A 25,545-nucleotide genomic window follows, 5' to 3' on the forward strand; every position below is an offset into this window, starting at 1 on the left:
GAGGGCGGCGGCGAATTACCAGAGTACACAGCCTCGTAACAGTCCATTCTTAGGTGACTCTAGATGTCACGGTCCCGAAAATCAGTTTTCGAGCAGGGCCTTTGTCTCAGCCAAGTAGGGCGATGGCGACTCGGGAAATGTCTCAGCTGGTTCGATGTGGTTTATCTTCTGATTTCGCGGCCAATATTTGTGACAGCAGGCGCAGAATTAACTCGGTCTCGGCCTATGCGGACGGACAATGGCCCTTGGAGGGTTAAGGCGGAAGCTCAGGACCTGATGATTGCATGTCAGCAAATCTGACTTGTACGGTTGAAGGCATCAATCATACGCAGGAAATCCAGGGCGAAACGAATCCAATTGTGGCGCATGTAGTAGTTGATGTCAAAGACGAGATGGTTGAAAAGTTGAGACAATGACAGTAGTCCCTCAATTGACATTTCTGGTTGTCACGGCGCTTGTAGATGGCTTCTCGCTGGACTTGCTACCCTGTAGTATCCCAGGGCGTTGACAGACGGCATCCTTGACTAGTTACTTTGATATATCTTTCGATATTAATCCCAAGGTACGGCAGTCATTGTTCCAAAAAGCCACAACCCCCGGCACTCATTTAGTGTCTGCTGGCTAGATCTAGGGTCGGGCCAGGTCTTTGTTTCATTGGTTGCGTGGCCATCAGGATGCTCGTACATATTTCAGCCTCAGCCACTGCAACCTTGTTGATGACGCAAACAGCCAACCACTTTTTGGTCGGCACATTTGCGATGGTAGATGCAGCGATCAGTCGCTGGCTTGTGGTTATGTATAACTAGGTGTTGGAAGGTCAAAACTGTCTCGAAGCTTGATTTGACATACTGTTTCGTAGCATCAAGTGCAATGTGCAGAAAATCATCCATTACCAAGGCTTGACGGGTGGAAGGCGCTGGTTGCAGGAGGCTGCCGAGAACGGCCCGGGGCAAGTACGTCAGCAGTTTTTGGGCCCTGGCGTGTGGCTTGTCCAGGTGCAAGGCCAGGAATGGTCGACACGCGGCCTCACGACAACCAAAAAATGAGTGTTGGAGAAGGAGACAAGGACAATGCCAAAAAACCTGCGAAATAATGCAAGAGATGAGGCTATTCGCGCATGCTTCTTGTTTTTCTGCATTCATGAGAATTCCCGAGGGCAGCAAAGCAAGAAGCTTTTGAATATTACTGCGGCAACGGTTGGTTCGCGGAGTGCCAAGTTCCTGGTTCCTGCCTTCCAGCCAGACGCCACCAATAGCTGATGGACAATTTTGAGCATTGTCTTGTGGGGAGGAAGGAGAGATCCCCACCTCGATGTACATATCTAAGTTGGTACGTAGGTATGTACGGAGGACGGAGTAGACATATCAACTTGATTGTGGCGGCGGGCTCTGTTCGTGGTGGTCTTGGGAAGAATTTTCTTTTTTTCCCCTTCCATTTCCATTTACATTTTTTGACCGCACAACACATTACCGTGATAGAACGGGTGTGGGTCAGACTAGATTCTTGCTTGTCTCCGATGACACGGGCACAGCATACAGGAGTGGTAACCTTGGCTTGGCAGTGTAGCTTGTGCACTCAAGCCTGCACGCTCAATAGAGTACTGTCAGTTTGCCAGTTGACGGGTAGCTCGGCACCAAAAATAATGCGAATGTGTTCCTGGCTGCTTGGCAAAAGGCAAAATGCAGAAATGGCTTGCCAAGCCTCCAGGAAATTCAAGGGCGTAGCAGGTAATCTGCCTGCTGAGCAAATGTTGGGGACTGGAGCTGGTAACATACATGTAGTTATGTACATACATTTCCTGCACCGACGACGGTGGGTGATGGTCTTATTCGTCATACAACATGACGATAAGCGGGTGTCAATAGCATTATGAGCAGAGATTGTTTCATAAACCATGTTGCCGCGATGCGCCGTCACGATGGGCTTCGACAAGGAGGACAAAAAGAACAGGAGGCAGGCAGCCTCTATCACGGACAGTCTGGTGGGTCTTCATTCGACGGGTGCGGAGACCAGAATTTATTCACATCAATAGTACCCCTGTATGCCCTGGTACTCGGTACTTTAATGGTCAAAGTAGCAAACGTTTGAGCCAACCACAGGGGGCAGTTGGCGCAGGCACTTACCACTCTTGGCGGCGGATGGTAAAGATTTGCGCGAGCGCACCAAGTCGCAGCAACCCACCCGCCAGCACGTTTAACGGCTGGCTGAACTATCTGCTTCTTTGGTGGCTGATTATCTCGGGGCGCGCAGCTTGCACCAGGCCCGGTGAAATGATACGGATGACATTAGCGTCTACTTGGCGGCCGAGGGCGAGTGAGTGTGCCTTGCCGGAGTCTCAGGACTTGACATGAACTCGTTACCCAGCCTCAGGTACCTACCCAGGAGCGCTGGAGACGCTGGTCAGCTTGTGTCTGTGGCCGATTACGGCGTTGGGCGCCCACCGCACCCACTGCACCCACTGCGGCTCAAGTGCAAGGCGGGATATCAATAGAAGACGCAACACGAGATGGCTGCTACTTTACGAAAGCCGCCGCAATTCCGGACCCAGCATGGAGTCTAGTGCGTAAGTGAGTGTGTCGGTGTAATGGCCGGGCCACGACACGGACGGAATAAGAAGCTATTGGAGAAATTTTTAGAGCCAATCCCGATGTCTACCAGCAACAATCAGATTGTACTCGATGATGGCTTCGTGGCGGGACGCTTGCGTTACTCCCCCATAGCCCTTGGTGATTCAGCTCGTCGTAAACATGTCCAGCCTGGTACACCGTACTCTGACTCCATACCGCGTACCCCGTGGGTTACTTGAGCATCCTGGTAGTCGATTGCTTGATTGCATGCCTGATTGCTTGGCTCAGATGCCCTGGGGGTGTGGACACGCGGGCGGCGTGCTCAAGTGGATGGCGCGGCCTTGGCAGACGCTTGCACACTGTAGACTGGAGACTGGAGACCGGATACTTCACACACAGCACTTGAGCACTCCAGAGGGCAAGCACATTGGGCGCTGCAGCCGGCGCCGTGGACAACAGCAGAGCATTTGACTTCTCAAGTGATTGCCCCCTTGTACTTTTGGCAACCTCCCGAAAACCCGTCTTCTACTTCCTGATCCTTTTTTTCCCTCTTTCATTTCATGTGTGTGTGAGACAAACAACACGGCCGTTGGCATATCCATTCGTTGCTCTGCTTTCCTGTTTCCTTGTTCAGCCTGGATCCTCTACTGAATGACCAGAGTCCTGCCCTTCTGCGCTGCGCTGCACTGCACTGCCACGCCCGTTCGCATCCAAGAAAAGACCTAACGAAGGCGGAACCAGTCCGGAGTTCAGAGACAGTCCCTCACTGACTCCTCCATCACTCGCTGAGGGACCCCTCCGTCCACTTGCGGTACAAGTCGCCTCGTCGTGTTGTCGTGTCGCCGTGGCCGTCATGCACGAAGCTGTTATCGATTCTGTCCAGAAACTCGGCCTCAATGGCCCCTCAGAGCACACTAATGGTGTGATCAAGGACGACTTCAAAGTACGCACCATTTGCTGTGTCGGTGCCGGCTATGTTGGTATGTTTTGTTGTCCCCTAGAGTCGGTCCCCCGGATGCCATGTTAGTCGACAGGACTCGACAAGCTTTGGATCCACGCACCCATGCCACCTCGGCATGAACAATCAACTCCTCCTCACCCCCCCTTGCATCTGCATGGCGCACTGCATTGCGGCTCAATCAAGATCTGTGACTGACTATTTGGCCGTCTGTGGTATTCCTTAGGTGGTCCCACCGCTGCTGTTATCGCATTCCAGAACCCGCACATCAAGGTGACGGTTGTCGATCGAGATGAGCTTCGAATTCGCCGCTGGAACTCGCGCCACCCTCCCATCTACGAGCCTGGCCTGCACGACATTGTCCGCGTTGCTCGAGATGGTTCGCGTGACTTCACCTTCGCCAACGAGAGCGCCTCTGAGAGCGAGCTAACCTCTGCCCAAGATGGCGACATCTCGGTGCCTAGACGGCCCGCCAATCTTTTCTTTACCACTGATGTGGCCAAGAGCATTGGCGAGGCCGACATAGTCCTTGTTGCTGTTAACACCCCGACAAAGGAGCGTGGTGTTGGCGCCGGAAGCGCAACCGACATGACGGCTTTCGAGGCCGTCACTGCTGTTGTTGCGCAGTACGCCAGGGAGGGTGCCATTATTGTCGAGAAGAGCACGGTGCCCTGCCGCACGGCTCAGCTCGTGGCCGATACTGTACGTTCATTCCAAGCCCTTGTATAATTTCCATCGCTTGGGCCTTGACGCGTTCAATGTGAATTCGCAAGGCTGCCTTGGTGTCATTACTCTGGCTGATATGCCTTTATAGCTTTCCATGCACCGCCCTGGTGTCCACTTCGAAATCTTGTCCAACCCCGAATTCTTGGCTGCGGGTACCGCAGTCAACGATTTGCTCTACCCAGATCGTATCTTGATTGGATCTGCACCAACCCCTTCGGGCAAGAAAGCTGCCGAAGCACTTGTCGAAGTGTATGCTGCCTGGGTTTCCCGGGACCGCATCCTCACGACCAACGTCTGGTCATCGGAGCTGGCCAAGCTCGTTGCCAATTCAATGCTGGCTCAGCGCATTTCCAGTATCAATTCCATTTCGGCCGTTTGCGAGCAAACTGGTGCCGATGTTGACGAAGTCGCTCGCGCTGTCGGTGTCGACCCTCGAATTGGCAACAAGTTCCTGATGGCTGGTATCGGTTTCGGTGGAAGTTGCTTCAAGAAGGACGTCTTGAACCTTGTCTACCTGGCCGATACCATGGGTCTTCCGGAAGTTGGCGAGTACTGGAGACAAGTCGTCAAGATGAATGACTATGCGCGAGACCGTTTCACTAACCGGGTCATCAAGTGTCTGAATAACACCCTCGTAGGGAAAAAGGTTGCTATTTTGGGATACGCCTTCAAGAAAAACACGTCTGACACCCGAGAGGCTCCTGCTCTGGAAATGATCAAGACCCTGCTTGAGGAGCGTCCTAGAGAAATTGCCGTCTTTGATCCGTGCTGCAACCCCCTCGTCATCAAGGAGGAAATCAAGACGCTTCTTGGAGATGTCGCTGCATGCAACAATATCTCCGTCTACGGCAATGCTTACGACTCTTGCAACGGTGCTACCGCAGTAGTCATCGCTACAGAGTTCGACGAGTTCAGAAACCAGCCGGCTCCTAAGCCATCTCCAGCCCCTGTTCTCCAAGAGCCCGCCCCCAAGATGATCGGCCGCAAGCCCAACCCCAAGTCAGATCCCCGGCCGTTCGAGAGACGAGTCCCTACGGAGAATGACTTGTTGGCGCTACACAAGTATCTTGTCCAGCGGCCAAGCGAAACCTCGGATGACCCTCTGGGCAGATTCAACATTGAGCCTTCATGCACTGACGACTGCCCCGACTGCATTCAGGAGAAGCAAAGTAAGAAGACCGGCCACGCTACTGGCATGGGCAGCGCCGAGGAGTACAAGGCCAAGGAGCGGATAGACTGGGTCCGCATTGCCGACGCCATGGCCAAGCCCCGGTGGGTGTTTGATGGTCGTGGTGTGATTGACTCGAGAGAAATGGTGAAGCTTGGCGTAAGGGTAGAGAGCGTGGGCCGTCAGCACCGATTCTAGAGTGTGGAGTTTGATGGGGAATTGCGGTTTCATATGGGAAGAAGGCATCGAGGCTACAGGAGTTGAATATTCTTCTTCTCTTTTTTTTTTTGCCTTTTTTTCTTTTTCTTTATTCTTTCCCCGCCTTTTGCAACGACCGGCTGTTAACATTCTTACGCGGCAAAGCGGTGGCTGTCTGGCTATGCCCTCCAAGGACGGCTGCCAAGGCCACCTTGCCAATTACCACTGTTTTACTATGGCATGACCCAGGGGGCAGATTACGGGTGTTTATAGAAAGGAACGTGCGGTCGTTTCTTTTGTTTTAAGATCAAGATACGGGAGAAGGATGCGACTGGAGCAAGTCTGATAAGCCATGGGGAATCCCTGAACTGCGTTTGTGGAGGATTGACTGGTGGGGATAGATAGGAGTATTATGCAGCACGGCGGCTTGCGCTTCCATGCATTGTTTGTAAATATATGCTCTTCTCCGGGTTAGAGTTTGCTGACGTCAAGTCTCACCAATGTTTTCTGATAGAGATAGACGATAGACAATGTCTTCGTTTCGCCGATGAAAAAGGGCGCCACTTGTAGCCTCCATCTGGTACGAATTTCGCGTGTCACGGCCCCATTCCGGTTCTAGGGATCATGGCGGGCACGACAGCGCAAGAAAATTAGTAGTTTCCGATTTCGATGGGGACTTCAAGGCCGTCCGCTTACCTAGACAGCTTTCTCTCGTTGCACGTTTCAGACTTGGCCCTCTCATGCCTGGTGTCTCAGCTAGATTGGGACAAAGTCATGAACGACATCTTGGACATTTGTTATTCACAGCATTATTATGGTATTTGATGAGCCTAAGAGTTTTTTTTTTTTTTTTTGCTAAAAAAAGAGGGAGAAGAAGAACAAAGAAAAGAAAAGAAAAAACAGCCGCGGTGATCCCCAACCTGCTCAGTACAATAACCATTTAGGTTGGATATACAAAGCAAAGGGGGTTATGATAAAGACAAATAACAGCAACCTGCACTAAAGGAGTTTCCTCCACTTTTTTTAATGCAGCTGGAAAGAAATACGATAGGCGGGTTCCAAAAAGCGCGGCAAGACTGAAGCAAGAGATGAGACGCACATGACCTGACGGTCGTGGACTCCTGGTCTCATACAACTGGACCACGACCGAAAACCAACGGCCAGGAAGTCAGCAAAAAAAGAGTCAAGCCCTCACACTAGATGACCCCTTGGTATCAAAGCCATGGATTTTGTTTTAGACCTTGGCGGAAGCGTCGGGTAATCCCCTATTTCCCCCTCACGGGCCTTGAAACGCGCACCTCGACGCCGTCACATTGGTAAATGCAGTTTTATGCGGCAAACCCGAACCCCCCTGCCCCTTGCCTAGTGGAAAATCGGAAAGTCGACTGCTGATTTCCTGGTGATGGCAGATTTTAGTTTCAGGATTTTTGTGGCGTTGAAGGTTCGCGAAGCCTGTTCGTCCCTCTCGCTTCTTGCTGGTTTCCGAGCGGCGATTTGGGGATAAGGACCGCAAAAAATACGCCAGCGTTCCTGAGGAGCGAGATCCATGATCTGCGGGCCTGGTTCGTCTTTTTTCATCTTCTTTGCCAAACTGGACACATGCACGAACTTGTGCTCCGCCTCTGCGAGGACACACCGCGAATACATTGAGAGATTCGTCTCCATCCTCCGACCCCGTCAGGCGGGCGCTTCGTCGACGCCAGTTATGCGCTCCAACACCTTTATACATCACACTCGCTCACGGCTAGTATGAGAACGACGGCAAGTCTGGTCAGCATCGCAGGCCTCGTCTCCCTCACAACAGCAGACGCCCTGCTGCCGGAAGATGTTACCGTCCCCTGCTCGAAAATATGCGGTCCCATCGTGGACCTCTCGTCCAAGTGTACGCCCGCCAAGTCGAAGGAAGACAGCCAAGTTGACGGATTTACAAACGGGACGGGAGCTGGTGCCGCGTGGGCAGCACAACGGAGAGCAGTCGCCCAGGAGCAGAACGAGCGACGGTTGCAACTCGACGAGCGGGATGCGAATCTTGAAAGAGGGTTCTACACGATAGTCCCTGCACCGACGTCCTTTGACAAGAAATACTCGTCGATACTGAACCCCGACAGCGACCCCCTAACACAACCCCCAGAAGGGACGCCAACGCGAATCTTTCCCGTCATTGTCAAACCGTCAATGCCGTCACCTCCTCCTCCTCCAGAAGCGGCAGCACCGGCAATGTCCTCTTCACTGCCAACACCTCCTCCGCCACCGCCGCCGATAGAGCAGGCTCCTTCAACACCCGGGGAACAAGCATCAACAACAAGTAGTCAGGGCCAACGGCCACCGACGACACCGTTGTCGAGCACACCAACAAACCGGAGACCCGAAAAAGTGGCAAGCACAATGAGCCCTGTGGGGAGTGCCGGCATGGCCATGGACGCCGAGGAACAGTGTTTCTGTCTCAACAAGAGCTTTGACGTGCGGCTTGTGGCAGCACTATGTACGAGTTGCATTGTCCAAGGGGGAAACAAGGAGACCAGTACGTTATTAGGTTTTTACACCGCTTTTCTACATGCGTTGGATGCCATGATGATGTGTTCGCTTCAAGCTAACGTCAAATCTGTAGGCATGAAGGCCGTCATGTCAGTGTGCAACTTTGCGGAACAAGCCTACACACCAGCCGACGACAACATTGTGGAAAGCATCCGTGTTTCAGCGACTAGGCCCACGGCAGCGTGGGGCCATCAAAATGGCGTTTCGAATGCAGGTCATCGTGTAACAAGGGGGATGGAGCCGGCAAGCGTGGTGCTGTGCGTGTTAATATCCGTCTTGTCGGCCATATGATTTATGCGGGAGAAGGGCCGCGTGTTGTGTATTTACTACGACTTTGGATAGCGACTAGCGGCGATCTATTATTACATATTTTTTTTTGGGCAACCTTGGGTGGTTGGGTCCCTGTCGACGTTGGTTGCTGGCTACTTCCGGATTTGAACAGCTGCTGCGCGACGATTGGGCCCAAGGCGTGCTTAAGCGAACCTGTCAGATCTTGGTTCCGCCGTCAAGCGATTTTCTGCCGGGCGGAGTGCGGACTTGGGGCGCCGCGAAATTGCCTGCGCTTTGCCGCTGAGGAATCCGGCCTCGGCGCCGCGTCCGGGCCGAAAGTGCCGAAAGTGTGTTGCCCCTTGGGCCAGCCCGCGCATGTATTACGTATATAACATTTATTGCTTGACCGCCATCGCCACGATCCGCCTTTTTGGTCAATCTAATCTCACGTCGCACCACTGCAAGAATCCACACTCACAATGCACCTCATCCGCACTGGAGCAACCGGAGCAACCGGAGCAACCGGCCTCGTCGGCTCGTCAGTTTCAGCTGCAAGCCCGGGCTGCAGGCCGACTCTGTGCGCCCGGCCTTTGTCGAGGGCGTCCGTGGTGGTCCTCGGCCCGGCCCGGCGGCCTCATGACGCAGATGGCCACGGGGAGTCTCGACGACAAGTCGCAGGGCGCCGGTGCCTTCAAGCTGGGTCCGTCTTGGATCGTTGAGAAGGCGGGGTTTAGGAGCATCATGGGTCTATGAGCGGTCGGTGGCCGTGACTGTATCTTCTAACAGTGTTGTCGAAAAAAAAAATTAAAAAAAAAAAAAGGATTTTTTATTGAATGGAGTTTTGGCGAAAACGTGGGCGGGTATTTGGCGAGGAAAAGGTGGACAACCCTATTCAATGCAGTCTGTTGGATTGGACTCGAATCCAAGCGAACTTGTTGGAGAGCATCCATCATGCACAACAAGGCGATCGAGTCTGTCAGGGAGGTCAAGGCGTACTACGGTGGCACATTAGCTAAGGTCCGCAGTTGCTGCCACAACCCCACATCTAGCATTTTAAGCGATTTCAGCGGTTTGGGCGGTTTAAGCGATTTTTGGCATTTTGAGCAGATTACCTGTGTACGAGCAATGCCACCACCACGAAGAGACCTAGAATACGTACGGGAGGAGGTCCACGCTCTTCTAAATAAAGGACTCACCCATCAGCAGATTATTAATCGCCTCAATAACCAGTTTTCCGTATAAGAGCAATAAACTATTAACATTCGTACCTTCCGGCGTTAGCTTTCTTCTTAGGGTTTTCTGCGTACGCCAGCTATAATATCTCTCTCTAATCTCTATAAAGAGATATCTGAGCTTTTTGTGATGTACGTACGGGATCAGGCACTAGCTCCCGAGAACAGCTAATTAAGGGGCCGGGGACTTAAGATAAGCCGATTAAGCTAGATGAGGACGGAACCAAGCAAGATCCCGTGATACTATAAGCTCGTACGTATACATTTTATTTATTATTTGCTTAATTACATACATACTACTCACTACATTACATCCCTTATTATTTCACTACACAGCTAAAGAGGCTTTAAGTCAAGTGGCTTTAAGCGGAGGCGTCAGATAGTAGTTCTATCTGATCTAGGATGATAGCTGGCACCTTCTCGTGGTGTTCTGGGTTAGTAGTTAATTTCTTTATACGAAAGAATTAATGAAGCGAAGACCAGCTTTATGTACATAGCCTAAACTGCCTAAACCGCCCAAACCGCTGAAATCGCTCAAAATGCTAGATGTGGGGTTGTGGCAGCAACTGCGGACCTTAGCTAATGTGCCACCGTACAAGGCGGCCGGCACCCGACGACGGAATCGATGCGGCCCTATTAATGACAGCGTCTTGCCAAACTCTAATAAATACGCGCGCGTAGAGAAATAACCCGCTACCCTATTGATCGTCCTCCTCTCACCTCGCTGCGGCAACCAGACGTCTCAAAAATGGCCGAATGGGACATGCACGACCGCCGTGACCTCAAGCCCAAGTACGTCATTTGGGGCCAGAAGACCTGGAGCTCCGCTGTCGGTGACAAGGTCAAGTAGTGCGAGGATTGCCGACTATAAACGAAAGGGGCAACATTACCTAGAATTACTGGTGGTATAAAGTTTAGGATTATGATATAATAAGCTTATACTATTAATAAAGTCTAGCTTAATAAGTACAGAAATGGCAGAACTTGTTGTCGAAGAATGTGGTTGCCGTGGAACTAACTCCTTCAAAGGCATCATGTACATGTTAGCTACGAGGAATTTGGAATCTATCGGAACATGACTGGGCGCCCATGCTCCGTGGATATGTGCAACGATTTTTTGCTCGTCGCAACTAAAAGTTGAGACCATCATGTCGCTAAATACCCGTGATAAATGCGGCTGTTCGCAAGCAATCCCATGTACATGCCTATGAAACATTTGCTACCTAGGGACTTGACTTAAAAAAAAAAAATTAAAAAAAAAACCTCACCCATGCCATTCCATCGCCCTAAAGAAAACATCGCTCATGCCCACAACGCCGGTAGTGCAATAATTAAGCCCCAAACGCCTCGCTTACCGTCTCTCCCTCGTCAGGTGTTACAGCCATTTCCAACAGCTCGTGAGCTGCCTCCACAACCTCGCCTTCGATGCCAGCCTCGATAACCAAGTCCTCTTCTGCAAATGCCAGACGGCCCAACGCCAGGAGATATCGCTGACTGCCGCCATGAGACATGGACAGCTTTTGACTAACGTCTACGACATTGGCAGTTTTAGTATCCGTGATCAGCCTGTGTATGAGAAGGACACTTTGCGAAATGATGCGATACAGATCCGCCGATGCGGTGGACTCTGGCAGTTTCAAAGACTCCTTCACAGAGTCTGGAAGGGGCGGAATGATATTGGGTGGAATCGGCTGATCGTACAACTCGTCAATGGCAGCGCTTAGACATGCAACAAGTCGAGGAATGGCATTCTCGTGAACAGCCAACTGTAGAGCTCCAAAGGACGACAATGAGAAGGCTATTAGAGTCCGCAGTGCTGCCAGTCTGATGGACCTTCTCAGTTTCTGAGTCGTAGAGCCCCGAGGCTGTTCGGTTAATTTGGCAGAAACACGCTCAATGATTGCTCTTGCAATGACAGGTGGTTCTGCATCAACACTGACAGGCCCAATCGATGTTGGCAATACAGACGTGGAAAGCAATTCGAGCATACCCATTACATCGCCTGGCCTCTGCCTCGGAGTCAGGAGTAGTAGAACCATGTCAAGGGACATCAACCTCCAGAACCCAACCGACGTGTACTCGAAGCCATTGCCCGTTTCGGTTGGCGTCATTGAGCACGATAGTGCCGACGTATACAAGAGGCCCAGCAGCCGTTTGGTGTCAATGTGCTCTTCCAAAAACCCGTACTCTGCGCTAGTAGCCAGATTGCTATCCGGGAGTCGTCGTCTGAAATCAGCCAGAGTGAAAATGGTGGATTGCGCGACAGGTACCAGATTGGGTACGATCAAAGGCGCCACCGACGTTGTGTGAAGGTCAAATGTGAAGGAGATGAGAGACACGAGATACTTGATGGGTTCCCAAAATTGCTCCTCCACACACCGTGTCCAAAGAGACACAATATGCTCAGCAAAGTCAACAAGAAGCTGCATGGGGCGGTAGGGGTTTCCCATCAAGGGCAGTTTCTCAAAAATCATCGAGGCAAACGAAGTGGCCGGATCAGAGGGGAATGTGAACCGAGATAATGTGTCAAACGTCGGGGGTTGTTGGTGGAATGACCCGTGGTCTAGCACAAGTTGAAGAAACTACAGGGGACAAATTAGTCTTCTCGAGCCTCGCATTGACTACACACAAACCTACTTCGAATGGAGCCGCCGGGGCTGCCACTAGAATCGGGGGCGAAGGCTTTGAATCCTGTTTGCTGCTGTCGCCCATGACGACGTCCTCGGTGGACGTTTCAAGAGCAGCAATGGGGCTGTCCATGACGGGGCGCTTCCTTTTGCCTTTGCTGGGCGTACGCTCGCCGACGTTAGCAGCGACGGAACCAGCCTTGCCTCGTCCTTGACCCTTACTCGGGCTCACGGCAATGTCCATTTCATCAAAGCCATCCGCAATCCCCCAGGACTTGGCGGCCTTTTTCGGTGTGGTGTTGAGTCCATGTCCACCGATGTCCTTCCTCCTTGCTCGATCATTAACCTCTCGCATGTCCCGTTGCAAGAACTGCAGCTCAGTATTGGCACTCTTCTCCGCTGCCACGGCTGCCTCCACAATCCTGGCTTGCTTTTCCAGTTGCTCAGCGTTGAGCTTCTTGAGCCGTGCCACCTGGGACTCGTAGTCATGCTGTGCCTTGCTGGCATTTGCGCGAATAATAGATGCCTCGCCACGGGCTGAATGCAGCTCGGATTCAAGTGCACGCACTCGCTGTTGAAGAGCGGATACAATGTCCCCAGGCTGGCCAGTGTGAGCAGTTTGGGATGCGGGAAGGCGACTTGGTGGCAGCGGCGGCCGAGCATACTGGCTGGCCTGTGTCGGAGGCTGTGGTTGGAACAATTGAGAGCTGGAGAAGGGAGCATGTGCCGCTCTGGCATTTGGCGGCGGATGAAGAGATGGTGCGCCAGAAGCGGACCGGGAGGGCGTTTCTACAGCTGGATTCCATCGTGGATTCGGCACAGGAGGTATCGGTCGACGCGAAGCTTGTGAGCCGGCATGTGCAGGTTGGTGATGATGCTGCCGGGAATTGGAATTGTTGATGACTGGTCGGCCAATTGGAACCCCGACGTGATTAGTAACTTCGGTATTGTCCAAGTCGTCGTCTTCCTCCTCCCAGCCATAGTCAGAAAGCTTCTGCGGTGGATGCCGGGATGATGATGGCTTTATCTGAGCCTGGGTGAGTTGGATGGCATTTCGTTCGAGTTCTTGGAAGGCATTGTCGGGGAAGTCATCGAAGCCGCCATCGGAAAACTCGTCGGCATCCATGGTCTCCGTAGACACGACGGCGCGACGACGGCATTGCCTCTACAAGCGACGCGATGTACAAGCTAGATGTAAAAGAAGGCGAGCGATGTAAGTACACGCAAGTCGGGTATGGGTCGACATGGATGTTGCTAGAAAATCGCCAACTCATCGCGTAGTCACGTTTTTTTTTTTCGGAGACGCATATGCTTCAAGTGGCTGAGGTCTGGACAATTCAAGTGTGGCTTGAACGGCATCTAGCCACCACAAACGTTACTACTGTGGATTGGGGATGAAGTTGAGTGGCCAATGACCCAATGTCCAGAACGGCAACACATCGTGCGCAACTTGCCAAGCAGCACGTGCCGACCATGTTTGCGGACTTGAAGGCTGGTAATCAATACTCGTGCCACGCCCCACTATTTTAGGGGCCTCGTTTCACTCACCACCTAAAGGTGGTGCTTATCACCAACGTGGCCCAATCACCAACGCGGCCCGATTTTAAACTTGGACGCGTTTAACCGTGAAAATGCCTACAACCAGCGTCTAGAAGTCAAAAAGCGAAGTGGAAATACGTGTAACTGAGGCCCTTTAATTTATTAACGAAAATCCAGGTGTAAAACTACGCGCTATAGCCCGAAATTTTAATGTGCCTCGTAGCAGGCTTCGACGACGGCAACAAGGCGTTTCTGCTAGGGAAGGCTATCCAGCGGCAAATACAAAGCTTTTAAGGGAAGAAGAAGTTACTTTATGTAACTATATTGATCGCCTTAATAGGGCAAATTTCGCTGTTCAAGCCGAATTTATTACAGACGCTACAAATTACATTCTAAAAGAGAGGTTATCGTTATTATTAGCAGACCCGCCCGAGCTTATTGGAAAGCTTTAGACCACTCGCTTTATCTAACGGTATTAATATAATAAATGCCTGTAAAAGAAGTTTAATTTAAAGCGCAAAGCTTTAGAAGATATTAAAAGAACCCTTATCTACTTTAACACTCTAAAAGCTACTATAAAAGAATACGAAATTCCTACCAAAGATATTTGGAATATAAATAAGATGTTATGGGCTCGAGCTGGCAGCTCGGGCCTAGGCCGGACCCGTTGCGGAGGCAGCTCGGACCCAACCCAGATAATCTACGGGCTAGGTAGGGATATAAAGGGGGGTAAGAAGGGGGAAACCTTTCTTTCTCTTTCTCTTTCTTCTTAAGTTTATTCTTACTTTCTAAAGACGCATACTTGCAGTAGTATAATATAGCTAGTCCTTAACAAAGAATAAACTTCACTGTAGATGACCTTGACGAAGCAATGTCCGGCACGGGATAGAACCTGCTTACACCCGGCGCCTTCACGCCGGGTGGGAGCACCCTATTTGACTTTGCAGCGCTATAGGAGATCGTGAATACCTAGGCTGAAAGACTCTACTAACTCTCCGAATAATACCGTGACCTGCAGAACCAGGCAGCACGAGCCGCACCCGCTACGGGGACACCTGCTAATAATGACACTCTGATAAAATGAAAACCGATTCTGACGGGAACCCCTTTTAATGGTAATAAGAACGTGTTTAAGGCCTAGAAGAAGCTTATGGCATATAAGCTAGTTGAAGACGCATAATTTATTGGCGGCCCTTACAACTAATAGGTCTTTATTTACTAGAACCTCTCCAATAAAGTTAAGAGCCGCGTAGCCCTGTTTTTTAAACTAGGTGAGGTAAAGGGTTATAACCCGTTCTGGTTCCTGGAATACCTGTCGTTTATGTATTTAAACCCTTACTGGGAGGAAATCGCACTCATTGAGCTAGACTAAATGTAGTAGCGCTAGAACGAGTCGTTCGCGGACTTCTTCGTCCGGTTTAAGAATAAGCTTGCGCTTGCTGGAGGAATACTATGGGCTGGTTCCGTAAAGCTTGTGAAACTGCGACGAGCCTTAAATAAGCGTATGCGGGAAGGAATTGTGGGTAGGGAAATATTACGCTTTAAGTACGACGCGGCGGTGGCTTAGCTTTATAGCGTGGCTGTTAACATTGAATCCTTATAGCTGGAGGAGAAGTTCCGGAATAAGTAAAATAAAGGGGTTACCTTTAAAACGGAATAACTAGTGGATGAAGACACGCTAATAACGGACGTGGCGAAGATAGGGTCCTAGGCTGGACCTAGGAAGGGCGCGGGTTGAGACCGCCTTAAGGGCGACTAAAAGAAGAGGGCCCGTTAGGTTTTAGAGGAGGTGATTAACTAATGGAAGGAGGAAAGGAAGTGCATTCGTTATGGATTAGCAGGGTATTATATGGCTAAATGTACTCTCTTACCCGCGTAACGGCCGCAGACGTTTAGCGTGAGGGGCGTTATGACGGGAGACACGACCGATGGCTTAAATGAGGATAGCGAGTAGTCGGAAAACGATACGCCCCCGTAATAAGTCTCTTAACGGGGGCGCCACGGCGCAGTAATGGTCATAGAACGGGGAGTGTCCTATCTAGGAAATAAGAGTTAGAGGAAATTAAGTTAAGAATGGATATATTACCTCTCTTAGTTCCCGCGTTAATTAACTCCTTACAGTTTATAGACGCTTAAGTGGATACGGGTTGTGACTATTACGCGGTGGTGAGCGAAAAGTTTGCGTAATGCATGGGCCTTAAGCAGGTCCTGCTAGGGCGGCAGCGACGAATATGCATAGTGGTGGAGACTAAGCGGCGCGGAGTAGTATAGTAAGAGTCACACTCTATGATCTCCCACCTAGTGTAGTTTATGATGGACATGGACGGCTGGGAATCCCTAGTAGCGGCTTACGTGATACTAGGCCTTACCTAGGACGTGATACTAGGGACACCTTGGATGATACGCTACGATGTATGCGTGTGACCGGCTAGGAGGGAGCTTATAATAGGCGCTGTAGGCGACCTGGTGATTAAGGGATCTAGTAATTAAGCGATACGAAACCCTACGGTAGCGGTGCTAGGGTTAGTGTTCGCGGGACTTATCCGATAGGCCTAAAGAAAGAAGGAGGAGTGCCGCCTTATAGCTACGAGCTTACGTGAAATAACGACGGTCTTACGTGTGTAAGGAGCTAAGGCGGATTAGGAGCGGGGACGGGCGCTATAGCTTCCTGATGAGCTGTAGGATTTCTAGGACCTGTTTAACTAAGAAAAAGCGAATGAACTTCCCCCGCATTAAGGGTAGCTAGACCACCACATACGATTAAAGAAGCGTCCGGACGGATTTAACCCTAAGTTACTATGGGCGCCGCTTTATAACATGCCGCGTGAATACCTGCTAGAGATTAGGAAATAAGTTACGGACCTAATGGATAAGGGCTGGATCCGCGCGAGTTTCTTACTAGCGGTGGCCCTGGTCTTACTTACGAAGAAGCCTAGCGGAGGCTAGCGATTCTGTGTTAATTATCGTGCCTTAAATAAAGTTACGGAGTAAGACCGTTACTTACTCCCGTTAGTTAAGGAAACACTACGGTCCCTTTTTAAGGCTAGGTGGTTCACGAAGCTAGACGTACGTTTAGCATTCTATAGGCTCTAGGTTGCCCTAAGGGAGGAGCATTTAATAGCGTTTTAAACTAGGTTTAGGCTGTTTAAGTAGCTGGTATGCCCGTTTAGGCTAGTAGGCGCCCCTATAACGTTCTAACGTTACATTAATAGCGCCTTAGGAAAAATGCTAGGGGATTTTATGATAGCCTATCTAGATAATATCTTAATTTACTTGGGCGGCTCGCGGAAAGATTACATGCGAAAAGTACGCGAGGTATTAACGAGACTCCGCGTGGCGGGGCTATACCTAGACATTAAGAAATGCGCTTTTTACGTGTAGGAGGTGAAATATCTTGGGTTTATTGTTCACGCGGGTAAAGAGATCCGTTTTAACCTGGAGAAGATAAAGGTAATACGTAACTGGGAACCCCTTACGCGTTAAAGGGGGGTCTAGGGATTTTTGGGGTTCGCGAACTTTTATTAGGACTTTATACCGAATTTCTTATCCCTTATGGGCCCGCTCTTAGGGTTACTTAAAAAAGGCGTTTAGTTTAAGTGGTTTAAGAAGTGTAATACCGCCTTTAAGTCTTTAAAAAAAGCGTTTATATTATACCTGGTCTTAAAGTAATGGGATCCTATGAAGGAAATGGTTATAGAGGTAAACTGCTTGATTAATGCTCTTAGGGGATGCTTATTGTAATTTAGTGATAGGGTCCTTCACCTGGTAGCGTACCACTTCGTGAGGCTTATGGCCTTAGAAAGGAATTACACTATTTATGACAAGGAACTCTTAGCTGTTATCTCTTGCCTAAAAGCTTGGTTAGCAGAACTTTAAAGCGTTACGCAACCATTTACTATTCTTACGGACTATAAAAACCTAGAATACTTCACCTTACTAAAGGAAATGTTAGAGAGATAGGCGCGTTAGGTAGAGACACTTTCCCTGTTTAACTTTCACCTCCATTATAAACCTGGGATATAAGCGTAATGCCTTAACGCACTCTCCTAGAGGGATTAGGACCGGAATACCTCCCCGCCACGCTTTAGTAGCATTATCCAGCCAATAAATATGTCACCTATATCGCTGGGCGACCTAGCCCTAACCGCTAATAATGAAGAAAAGGCTGGTGGGACCGCTGATCCCTTGCCAGGAACGAAGATATTTAGTGACTATCACCTCCAGAGCTTATGGGACCAGGGTTAGCGTAAGGATGGGGTAATGGCACATTAGATTAAAGCTGTCTAGGAGGATGCCTGGAGGTTCCTTAAGGAGGCGAACACACGGGAACAGATCGCGGACTGCACCCTTTTTACACACGGAACGCTACTGTTCTAGGGCCGCACTTAGGCCTTAAAGTGAGAGCCACTCACGATAACACTTATATAACGCGTGTATGACTCCTTAATGGCAGGCTACCCTAGAAAAAACGGTACCTTTAAGTTACTTTAATGGGACTATTACTAGGAAGGGATGTCTTAAGACGTCGCGCGGTTCGTGCGTAACTACTACTATTATGGGGGACATAAGAGCAGGCAGCTCTGGCAGGGACTCCTATAGCCGATCCTAATTGCGGATAGATATTGGTTACAGATCTTAATTGACTTTATGATAGACCTCCCCGCCCGCGAGAAGGGGGACGCCAGATACCTAATGGTTATCATAGATCAACTGTTTAAGTACGTGTAGCTGGAGGCTATGACATTAATGGGGGCTAAGGCGTGCGCGAAACGTTTCAAGTAATGCTAGTGGCGGTTCTATGGATTCCTAAAATAGATTATCACGGACCGCGGGTTAAATTAGCTTAGTAAATTCTAGATAACGCTTTATAAACTCGTAGGGATAACCTAGCTTCTCTTTACGGCGTACCACCCACAGATAAATGGTGGTACGGAACGCGCGAACTAAGAGGTATAGGTAGTTCTTTGAGTTATGATCTCGTTTAAGTAATTCGACTAGACAGACTATCTCGTGGCTTGCTAGTTAGCCCTAAATAACCGGGACTTGACCGTGATTGGGATGAGCCTAAATAAAGCCTTACACGAATTTAATATAGCTACGATTTAGGAGCCGCCTTACATGTAGGAATTAAAGACCTTAGTAAAGGGGAGGGCAGTGGTATTTGTTAACCACTTATGAGAAGGAACAGACCTGGCCTAGGCCGCGATCGCGTTCGCCTAGTAACGTGCCTAGGACTTGATAAGCAAACAATGGCGCCTGGTAGAGAAGTTTAAGATTAAAGATAGTGTTTAGCTAAACCTACGAAATGTTAAAATAAATCGGCCGAGTAAGAAGCTAGATTAGGTCATGGCAAAATATAAGGTTATAAACGTGGCAACGCCACTCATAGTAAGGCTAGACGTTCTAGGCGGTATTCACCTAGTATTCCACGTTGATCTCCTGGAACGTGTAGCCTGCGACCCGCTCCCGTCCTAGGAGCTACGGGACTCTAGGCTAGGCCCTGAGTTAACGTGGACGGATGATGAGGCAGGCGGTTAGCTAGTGGAAGAATTTAAGGTGGAGGAAATCCTCGTGGTAAAGAACGCACCAGGGAGAGGTAAGAAACGAAAAGCCTACGTAAAATGGGTAGGTTATGTGCAGCTAACCTAGGAGCCACTAGAAAACGTACGGGAGACGGCGGCATTAAAGCGTTTCGAAAACCAATGGGGGGACGCGAGGCAGAACGATGGCCCCGTGCCGCCTCCGCGCCGCGCTCAGACCGCTACGACCGTGGCGGCACCCATAAAAAAAAAAAAAAAAGAGAAAGGGCCCGTGACGGGTTGGGACGGAGGCGGCGGAAACGGTAACACAGTTTAAGAGCCCTAAATCGCATGAGTAAAGGGACCACAAGGGGCCAGTGAATTTTTTCGGACCGACGCGAGAATGGAGGGACCGGTTCGGGAGCTTGACGGATAGATTCCACAGGGAAACGCGTGCAATGAGGTTTGAAATCGTTCTAAGGAAGGGGCAGGAATAGGGGGTTGTGAAGAACGAGAAGGAGACATCGCAGGAGATTTATTTTATACCTGGCCCACCCCGCCCCCGTAGAGGAACAAAAACAAATAAACACGGGGGGCGGGGAGGGGGCACGACGCGCCCCGCACGGCCGTTAGCCGGGCACCAAGAGGGCCCGGGTGAGTGAGGGGGTATGTTATGGGCTTAAGCTGGCAGCTCGGGCCTAGGCCGGACCCGTTGCGGAGGCAGCTTGGACCCAACCCAGATAATCTACGGGCTAGGTAGGGATATAAAGGGGGGTAAGAAGGGGGAAACCTTTCTTTCTCTTTCTCTTTCTTCTTAAGTTTATTCTTACTTTCTAAAGACGCATACTTGCAGTAGTATAGTATGGCCAGTCCTCAACATAAGACCGGCTTTCGTATTAGAATTAGCTAAGACTACCTTATTATTACGAAGCGAAAAATAAAGCATTTATTTTTAATGCCGGAAAACAGGGAGGCATTAATAGCTTTAAAAGCTATCTCTGCTAACGGCAGGGTTATTCCTGCATTTATTATCCTTTAAGGGCAAAAACATATGGCATCATGGTATTAAATAAAGAAGCTTAAGGCAGATACGAAGCTTATAGTCTCGCCTTCCAGCTACATAAATAACGAGATTACATTCGCTTGGATATAACACTTTCAGTAATTTGCGAAGCCTGTTAGCAATTATCGCCTTTTAATCCTAGATGGTCACGGATCATATCATACAATTGAATTCATTGAATACTGCGAAAAACACCAGATAATTCCCTTTGCCTTACCGCCGCATCTTACCCACATCCTTTAACCTCTTAATGTTATGGTATTTCAGCCGTTAAAGCATTATCATGTAAAGGCATTAGATATTATGGTCCGTAATAGGGTTACGAGTATCACGAAGATTAAATTCCTTGGCTGCATTTAAGATGTTTAAAAATAAGCTTTTAAAACCTCTATTATAATATTAGCCTTTTAAAAAACCGGAATTTCGCCCTATAACCTAAAGCTAATTATCGAGACCCTCACATAATAAGCCAAGTAATACATACTATTACCACCGGCTTTAATTTACGGCTCTTTCGATTTTAAGACCCCCATAACGTTAAGGCAAATAAATAAGGTTACTAATAAGTTATAGGATATGTTAAATAAAGATACCTTTCTTAACCCGGAATTTACATACGATATTGGTAGATTTATTCGTGGGTCTCTTATTACCGCTACCGAGCTTATCCAAATAAAAAGGGACCTTAGGCGCATAAAAGCAGCTTAGCAACTATTATAATAACGTAGAGCTATGAAAAATCGATCACTACAAATAGGCAGCGTGCTTTCTGTAGAAGACGGGCGCGAGATGGTGCGCTAAAAGGCTGAAAATAACGCTATTTTAGCTTATTAGGTTATTGAGGTAGCCGATAAAAAACACTATAACTTGGTCAAAAAAGCGTTTTTTAAAGCCGCGAAAAAAGCACGTTAATAGCGTTAGACTTCTGTATTAGAATGCCTAGAAATTTATGACGAAAAGGGTGTACATTTTAGGCGAAGAGGTTAATTAAGTTATTGGGTCAGAAATTAGGCCGCGTTGGTGATCAGGCCGCGTTGGTGATAAGCACCACCTTTAGGTGGTGAGTGAAACGAGGCCCCTAAAATAGTGGGGCGTGGCACGAGTAGTTGCTTGTGATGACGGCCTGCGAAACATTGAACCGAGGAGCCCAAGCACAAGGCCCACAGTGTTGGGCATTGATGAAGACAATCGGTACATGCTCGGCACTTTGTTTCTCATTCATGTGTATATGAAGCGAATAGATGGAAGGAACCGTGAGGTTTGGCTACACCATAGTCACCTTAGGTACCTTAGTAGCCACGTACAACTGATTGTGCCGCGTCGACCCAGGTTGAAAAGTTCAAGCACATTGATTGAACGCCGCATGTCAGTCATTCGCACTTGGTGGCTGCAGCCCAACCCCTGACGCCCACGCTGATGATGCCGACTTGCCTCGTGACTGTGTTGTACAATCGAACTTGTATGCGACCAATTGTTAACTCCGAATGTGTGCAAATGTCCGCTAGAGCCATGTTTGTGCACTAATAAAGCACCAGACCATTGAGTAGTTACTTGCTTGTAAGTGTGACGTCAACTTGGAATAGACTGGCCTCCAAAGCCGACGACGGAAACAGCGTGTTGGCGCCGGCCAGCCGCCACAATTGGCCACGCCGTCTCGTTGACAGTGATGGAAGTCGTCTGGTGACATTAGACCTCAAATGTTGAGAAGCGGCCGCCGGGGAAACTGAAAACCAATTGATGCGGAAAGAAAAAACTCAGACGGGCCCACTCTTGGCTTAAAGGAAAACATTGAAGAGTCTGGCCGTCATCAATCTGGTTCCTTCGCCCCCAGAATCAAGATTCGCCCAACCACGCTTCAAGCATATTAGGGCCAGCCTAATGCCTAAAGCCACGTCCGCATAGCACCCACCACCCACCACCCAAAGACCTAAAGAGACGGGGCACGGAGCGCGGGAGCACAGAGGACGGCTAAGTCAGGGGGCGCTTGATGAGCGCACAAGGCACACAATCAATTACCTAGGCAAGCACTGAGTGCAAGTGCCAGTCATCAGCATTCAAGGTTCCACGTTCTGCCGCTCCGCATCGTCATCAACCTCCAACATGCTTCAAAACCACCAGTCTTCGGCATCACGGACAACCACTCTCTCTGTCTGCAGTTGAACCCCCCTCCCCTCCCGACTGCACATCTTTGCTGGCCCGCGACTCCTTGGCAGCCCGTGCCTGGACATTGCCTCTTTTCCCTGCCAGGAAACCAGTAAAAGCTTACAGCTCCGTGCTGCAAGCTCAATCGCGGCTGTACGGCGCATCCTAATACTTTTGCGTCTTCCGCTTTCCCTCTGTCTTCACGCTGTGACCTTCCGGACGAGCCGAGACAACCACGCCACACAACCATCGCCTCCAAGACCTCTGCCGTGCCACATCGTCCTTTCGAGCGCTGCTACACGCATTCGACAATACAAATCGACAGTACAGAAACGACACTGACACGCCTGTTTTCTCTTCCTTGCCTTGAACCCTGCTTCCCACTTTCTGCTCACAGCTTCAACCATGGGCAGATCAAAGCGAGGGGTCAGGTTCCCCCACAGCAACGGCCAGGTCAGCGGCTCTGAGGGTCGCCGTTCTAGCTTCAGCGATGCCAGCGAGGATGGGAGTGGCTCTCCCACGCGGACCAGAAAGGTCCAGGCACAGCAGCTTCCTCCCGTCGAAGAGGTTGGCCACGCCCAAGTTGGCTTGCAGTTGATAATGAGTGCTGACCATGCCTGACTTGTAGAAACCTCCCACCCCCGAAGAAGAATACCAGAAGAAAAAGGCCAATTTCATTACTCGGACCTTTTGGACTCTTTGCATGCTGGGCGCCTTCTTTACCGCCCTTTTTATGGGCCACATCTACATCATCATCATCGTCACCATGGTTCAGATTGTCTCCTTCAAGGAGGTCATAGCCATTGCCAACGTTCCGAGCCGGGCCCGATCTCTTCGATCTACCAAGAGTCTTAACTGGTACTGGTTGGCTACCACCATGTATTTCCTTTACGGCGAAAGCGTCATATACTACTTCAAGCACATCGTCTTGGTTGACAAGGTCCTGCTACCGCTTGCCACCCACCATCGCTTCATCAGCTTTATCCTCTATGTTTTCGGTGGGTTGAGCCTCTCCTTCTTGATGTGCCTGCGTTTCTTCTGGTCTCTCTGGTCTCCACTCAAGAGAAGCTAACCATCAGAGCAGGCTTCGTCTTCTTCGTCGCATCGCTCCAAGCTGGACACTACAAGTTCCAATTTACCAATTTTGCATGGACGCACATGGCGCTGTACCTCATCGTCGTTCAGGCCCATTTCGTCATGAACAATGTGTTTGAGGGCATGATCTGGTTCTTCTTGCCTGCCGCCCTCGTCATTACTAACGATATTTTTGCCTACATTTGTGGCATTGCCTTTGGCCGCACTCAACTGATCAAATTGTCGCCCAAGAAGACTGTGGAAGGATTTGTTGGTGCTTGGATTGCCACTGTTCTGTTTGGCATGATCCTCGTGAACCTGATGATCCGGTCCAAGTACTTTATCTGCCCCGTCAATGTAAGAGGACGCGCCTCTGGGTGTATCACAGCGTCGAGCTTCCGCTAACATTTATACGTAGGACCTTGGCGCCACCATTTTCACCGGCCTTCAATGCGATCCGAATCCCGTTTTCATACCTCGCACGTACCACATGCCCCATTTGTTCTTTTTACCGCCAAGCTTCACAAATATCTCCTTCACGTTCGCTCCCATGCAGCTTCACGCGCTTGTCTTGGCATCATTTGCCTCCCTCATCGCTCCGTTCGGAGGCTTCTTTGCTTCTGGACTGAAGCGTAGCTTCAAAATTAAAGATTTTGGTGACTCGATTCCAGGACATGGCGGCATGACGGATCGCATGGACTGTCAGTTCATCATGGGGTTCTTCGCGTACATGTACTACCACTCCTTCATCTCTCTCCACAAGGTCAACGTCGGAACGGTTCTTGAGACTGCCATTACGAGCTTGAGCCCGGAAGAGCAAATCGAGCTGGTCAAGAGCATGTCGCGGTACCTGGGCAACCAGGGTGTCGTGTCCGAAAAGGTAGGCTTATCATGTTGTGTAGCGCAAAGTGGAGAACCAAAGCTGACAGGCGGATGCAGTTCCTTGAATGTGTTGAGCGAACAATCAGCAGCTAAACGAATTGTACCTTTTTCGTTATTCTCTTTCCGTGTCTTGTACTCTCTGAGCCATGGCGATTTATACGCTTCCGTCTTGTCCCATGTTTCTTGTCGAGTGGCAAATTCACTTTTAACAAAAGCAAGTGGTTGCGAATTTTGTTTGTTTCTTTTCTTTTTTTTTTCAACCATATCCCGGCGCGCCAATGTAAGCAAGTAATTACACGACACGTGGCATAGGCTTGGGGGAAACATCGGGCTATTCTTTCATCAGCCCTGGGAAATGGTCGTAGATGCAGGGCAACAACATATTAGCTATAACGGGGCTCAAGTATTGGATGGACCGACCGGGATAAGATGGGATGGGATGGGATGGGATGATATATAGCGGAGTATCAAGATCCATACATAGCTTGTCTGTGTAGGGCTTTCGGAACCGAAATCATGACAACGGTTATTATGTATATTTGGATGGTATATGCAAGAGTGCGTGAGGTGCAGGAACCCAAGTCGGCGAGTCCGGAGTTGCTGTCATGGAGATTGTGGGGGTCAGCAGCGTGCTTGTCTTGGATATTGCAGGGTTTGGAATCTAAAGATTGCCAGGTCGTTTGATTCAGGCCGTCCAGGCCTATTATGTATATCAAGTGCACCCTCCGTACTTCAGTGCCCTACCTACCTAGGTACCTAAAGCTAGGTACTCAAGAAGGCTGGTCCTCAAGTCTGCGACCCCAGCGAGGAGCTATTCGCCTTTAATTTCAACCCTCGTCCCCAGTTACGCGCGTCCCAAGCAAGGTTGAAAGTCCCACTCAGAACGGCGACCGGCTGTCGGTGGCCAAAGCCAGGCAGCCTTGCGGCAATAATCAGACTGCTACGGAGTACTACGGAGGGAGCACGAAGTACCGCATGTATTTTCCTTAGGTGAATAGATGGACTCCTTAGGTGCTCTCTTATACCGTGTCTGGGACGGCATTGT

The 25,545-nt window shown here is 49.8% G+C and overlaps 4 protein-coding genes across 5 annotated transcripts; 3 read left to right on the top strand and 1 right to left on the bottom strand.

Annotated features, from left to right (window-relative positions):
- The first annotated feature begins 3,142 nt into the window (after window positions 1-3,142).
- J3458_005429 (uncharacterized protein) lies at window positions 3,143-6,139 on the top strand. Its single transcript, XM_007812448.2, has 3 exons — window positions 3,143-3,547; window positions 3,752-4,227; window positions 4,340-6,139. Exons 1-3 carry the CDS (start codon window positions 3,421-3,423, stop codon window positions 5,615-5,617), a joined length of 1,881 nt encoding a protein of 626 aa, XP_007810639.2. The 5' UTR covers window positions 3,143-3,420; the 3' UTR covers window positions 5,618-6,139.
- A 1,227-nt stretch (window positions 6,140-7,366) lies between these two features.
- Window positions 7,367-8,443, top strand: J3458_005430 (uncharacterized protein; the record flags this gene model as incomplete). Its single annotated transcript, XM_066118798.1, has 2 exons — window positions 7,367-8,138; window positions 8,226-8,443. The coding sequence occupies 2 exons, from the start codon at window positions 7,367-7,369 to the stop codon at window positions 8,441-8,443; spliced, it is 990 nt and encodes a 329-aa protein (XP_065976319.1).
- Window positions 8,444-10,585: 2,142 nt separating this feature from the next.
- J3458_005431 (uncharacterized protein) lies at window positions 10,586-13,525 on the bottom strand. The gene is made up of 2 exons (XM_007812450.2): window positions 12,292-13,525; window positions 10,586-12,236 (listed from the first exon to the last, which is right to left on the bottom strand). The coding sequence occupies exons 1-2, from the start codon at window positions 13,405-13,407 to the stop codon at window positions 10,986-10,988; spliced, it is 2,367 nt and encodes a 788-aa protein (XP_007810641.2). The 5' UTR covers window positions 13,408-13,525; the 3' UTR covers window positions 10,586-10,985.
- An 8,790-nt stretch (window positions 13,526-22,315) lies between these two features.
- On the top strand, window positions 22,316-25,376 carry CDS1_1 (phosphatidate cytidylyltransferase). 2 transcript variants are annotated; one of them, XM_066118800.1, is made up of 4 exons: window positions 22,316-23,111; window positions 23,173-23,542; window positions 23,629-23,975; window positions 24,037-25,376. In XM_066118800.1, the coding sequence occupies exons 1-4, from the start codon at window positions 22,950-22,952 to the stop codon at window positions 24,790-24,792; spliced, it is 1,635 nt and encodes a 544-aa protein (XP_065976321.1). In that variant the 5' UTR covers window positions 22,316-22,949; the 3' UTR covers window positions 24,793-25,376. The 2 variants fall into 2 exon arrangements, with proteins under 2 accessions (XP_065976321.1, XP_065976320.1); XM_066118799.1 differs by having other exon boundaries at window positions 22,325-23,542; window positions 24,037-24,498; window positions 24,558-25,287.
- Window positions 25,377-25,545: the final 169 nt, after the last annotated feature.

The sequence above is a fragment of the Metarhizium acridum genome (assembly GCF_019434415.1).
Source record: "Metarhizium acridum strain ARSEF 324 chromosome Unknown scaffold_31, whole genome shotgun sequence".
In the NCBI taxonomy this organism is placed as follows: domain Eukaryota; kingdom Fungi; phylum Ascomycota; class Sordariomycetes; order Hypocreales; family Clavicipitaceae; genus Metarhizium; species Metarhizium acridum.

What these genes read in the sequence shown, in the direction of transcription:
- J3458_005429 (XM_007812448.2), top strand. Translation starts at nt 3,421, where the DNA reads ATGCACGAAGCTGTTATCGATTCTGTCCAGAAACTCGGCCTCAATGGC. An exon ending in TGTCGGTGCCGGCTATGTTG is followed by an intron (nt 3,548 to 3,751) that starts GTATGTTTTGTT and finishes GGTATTCCTTAG; the next exon opens with GTGGTCCCACCGCTGCTGTT. An exon ending in CTCAGCTCGTGGCCGATACT is followed by an intron (nt 4,228 to 4,339) that starts GTACGTTCATTC and finishes ATGCCTTTATAG; the next exon opens with CTTTCCATGCACCGCCCTGG.
- J3458_005431 (XM_007812450.2), bottom strand. Translation starts at nt 13,407, where the DNA reads ATGGATGCCGACGAGTTTTCCGATGGCGGCTTCGATGACTTCCCCGAC. An exon ending in CCCCGGCGGCTCCATTCGAA is followed by an intron (nt 12,237 to 12,291) that starts GTAGGTTTGTGT and finishes TGTCCCCTGTAG; the next exon opens with TTTCTTCAACTTGTGCTAGA.
- CDS1_1 (XM_066118800.1), top strand. Translation starts at nt 22,950, where the DNA reads ATGGGCAGATCAAAGCGAGGGGTCAGGTTCCCCCACAGCAACGGCCAG. An exon ending in CTTTATCCTCTATGTTTTCG is followed by an intron (nt 23,543 to 23,628) that starts GTGGGTTGAGCC and finishes CCATCAGAGCAG; the next exon opens with GCTTCGTCTTCTTCGTCGCA. An exon ending in ACTTTATCTGCCCCGTCAAT is followed by an intron (nt 23,976 to 24,036) that starts GTAAGAGGACGC and finishes ATTTATACGTAG; the next exon opens with GACCTTGGCGCCACCATTTT.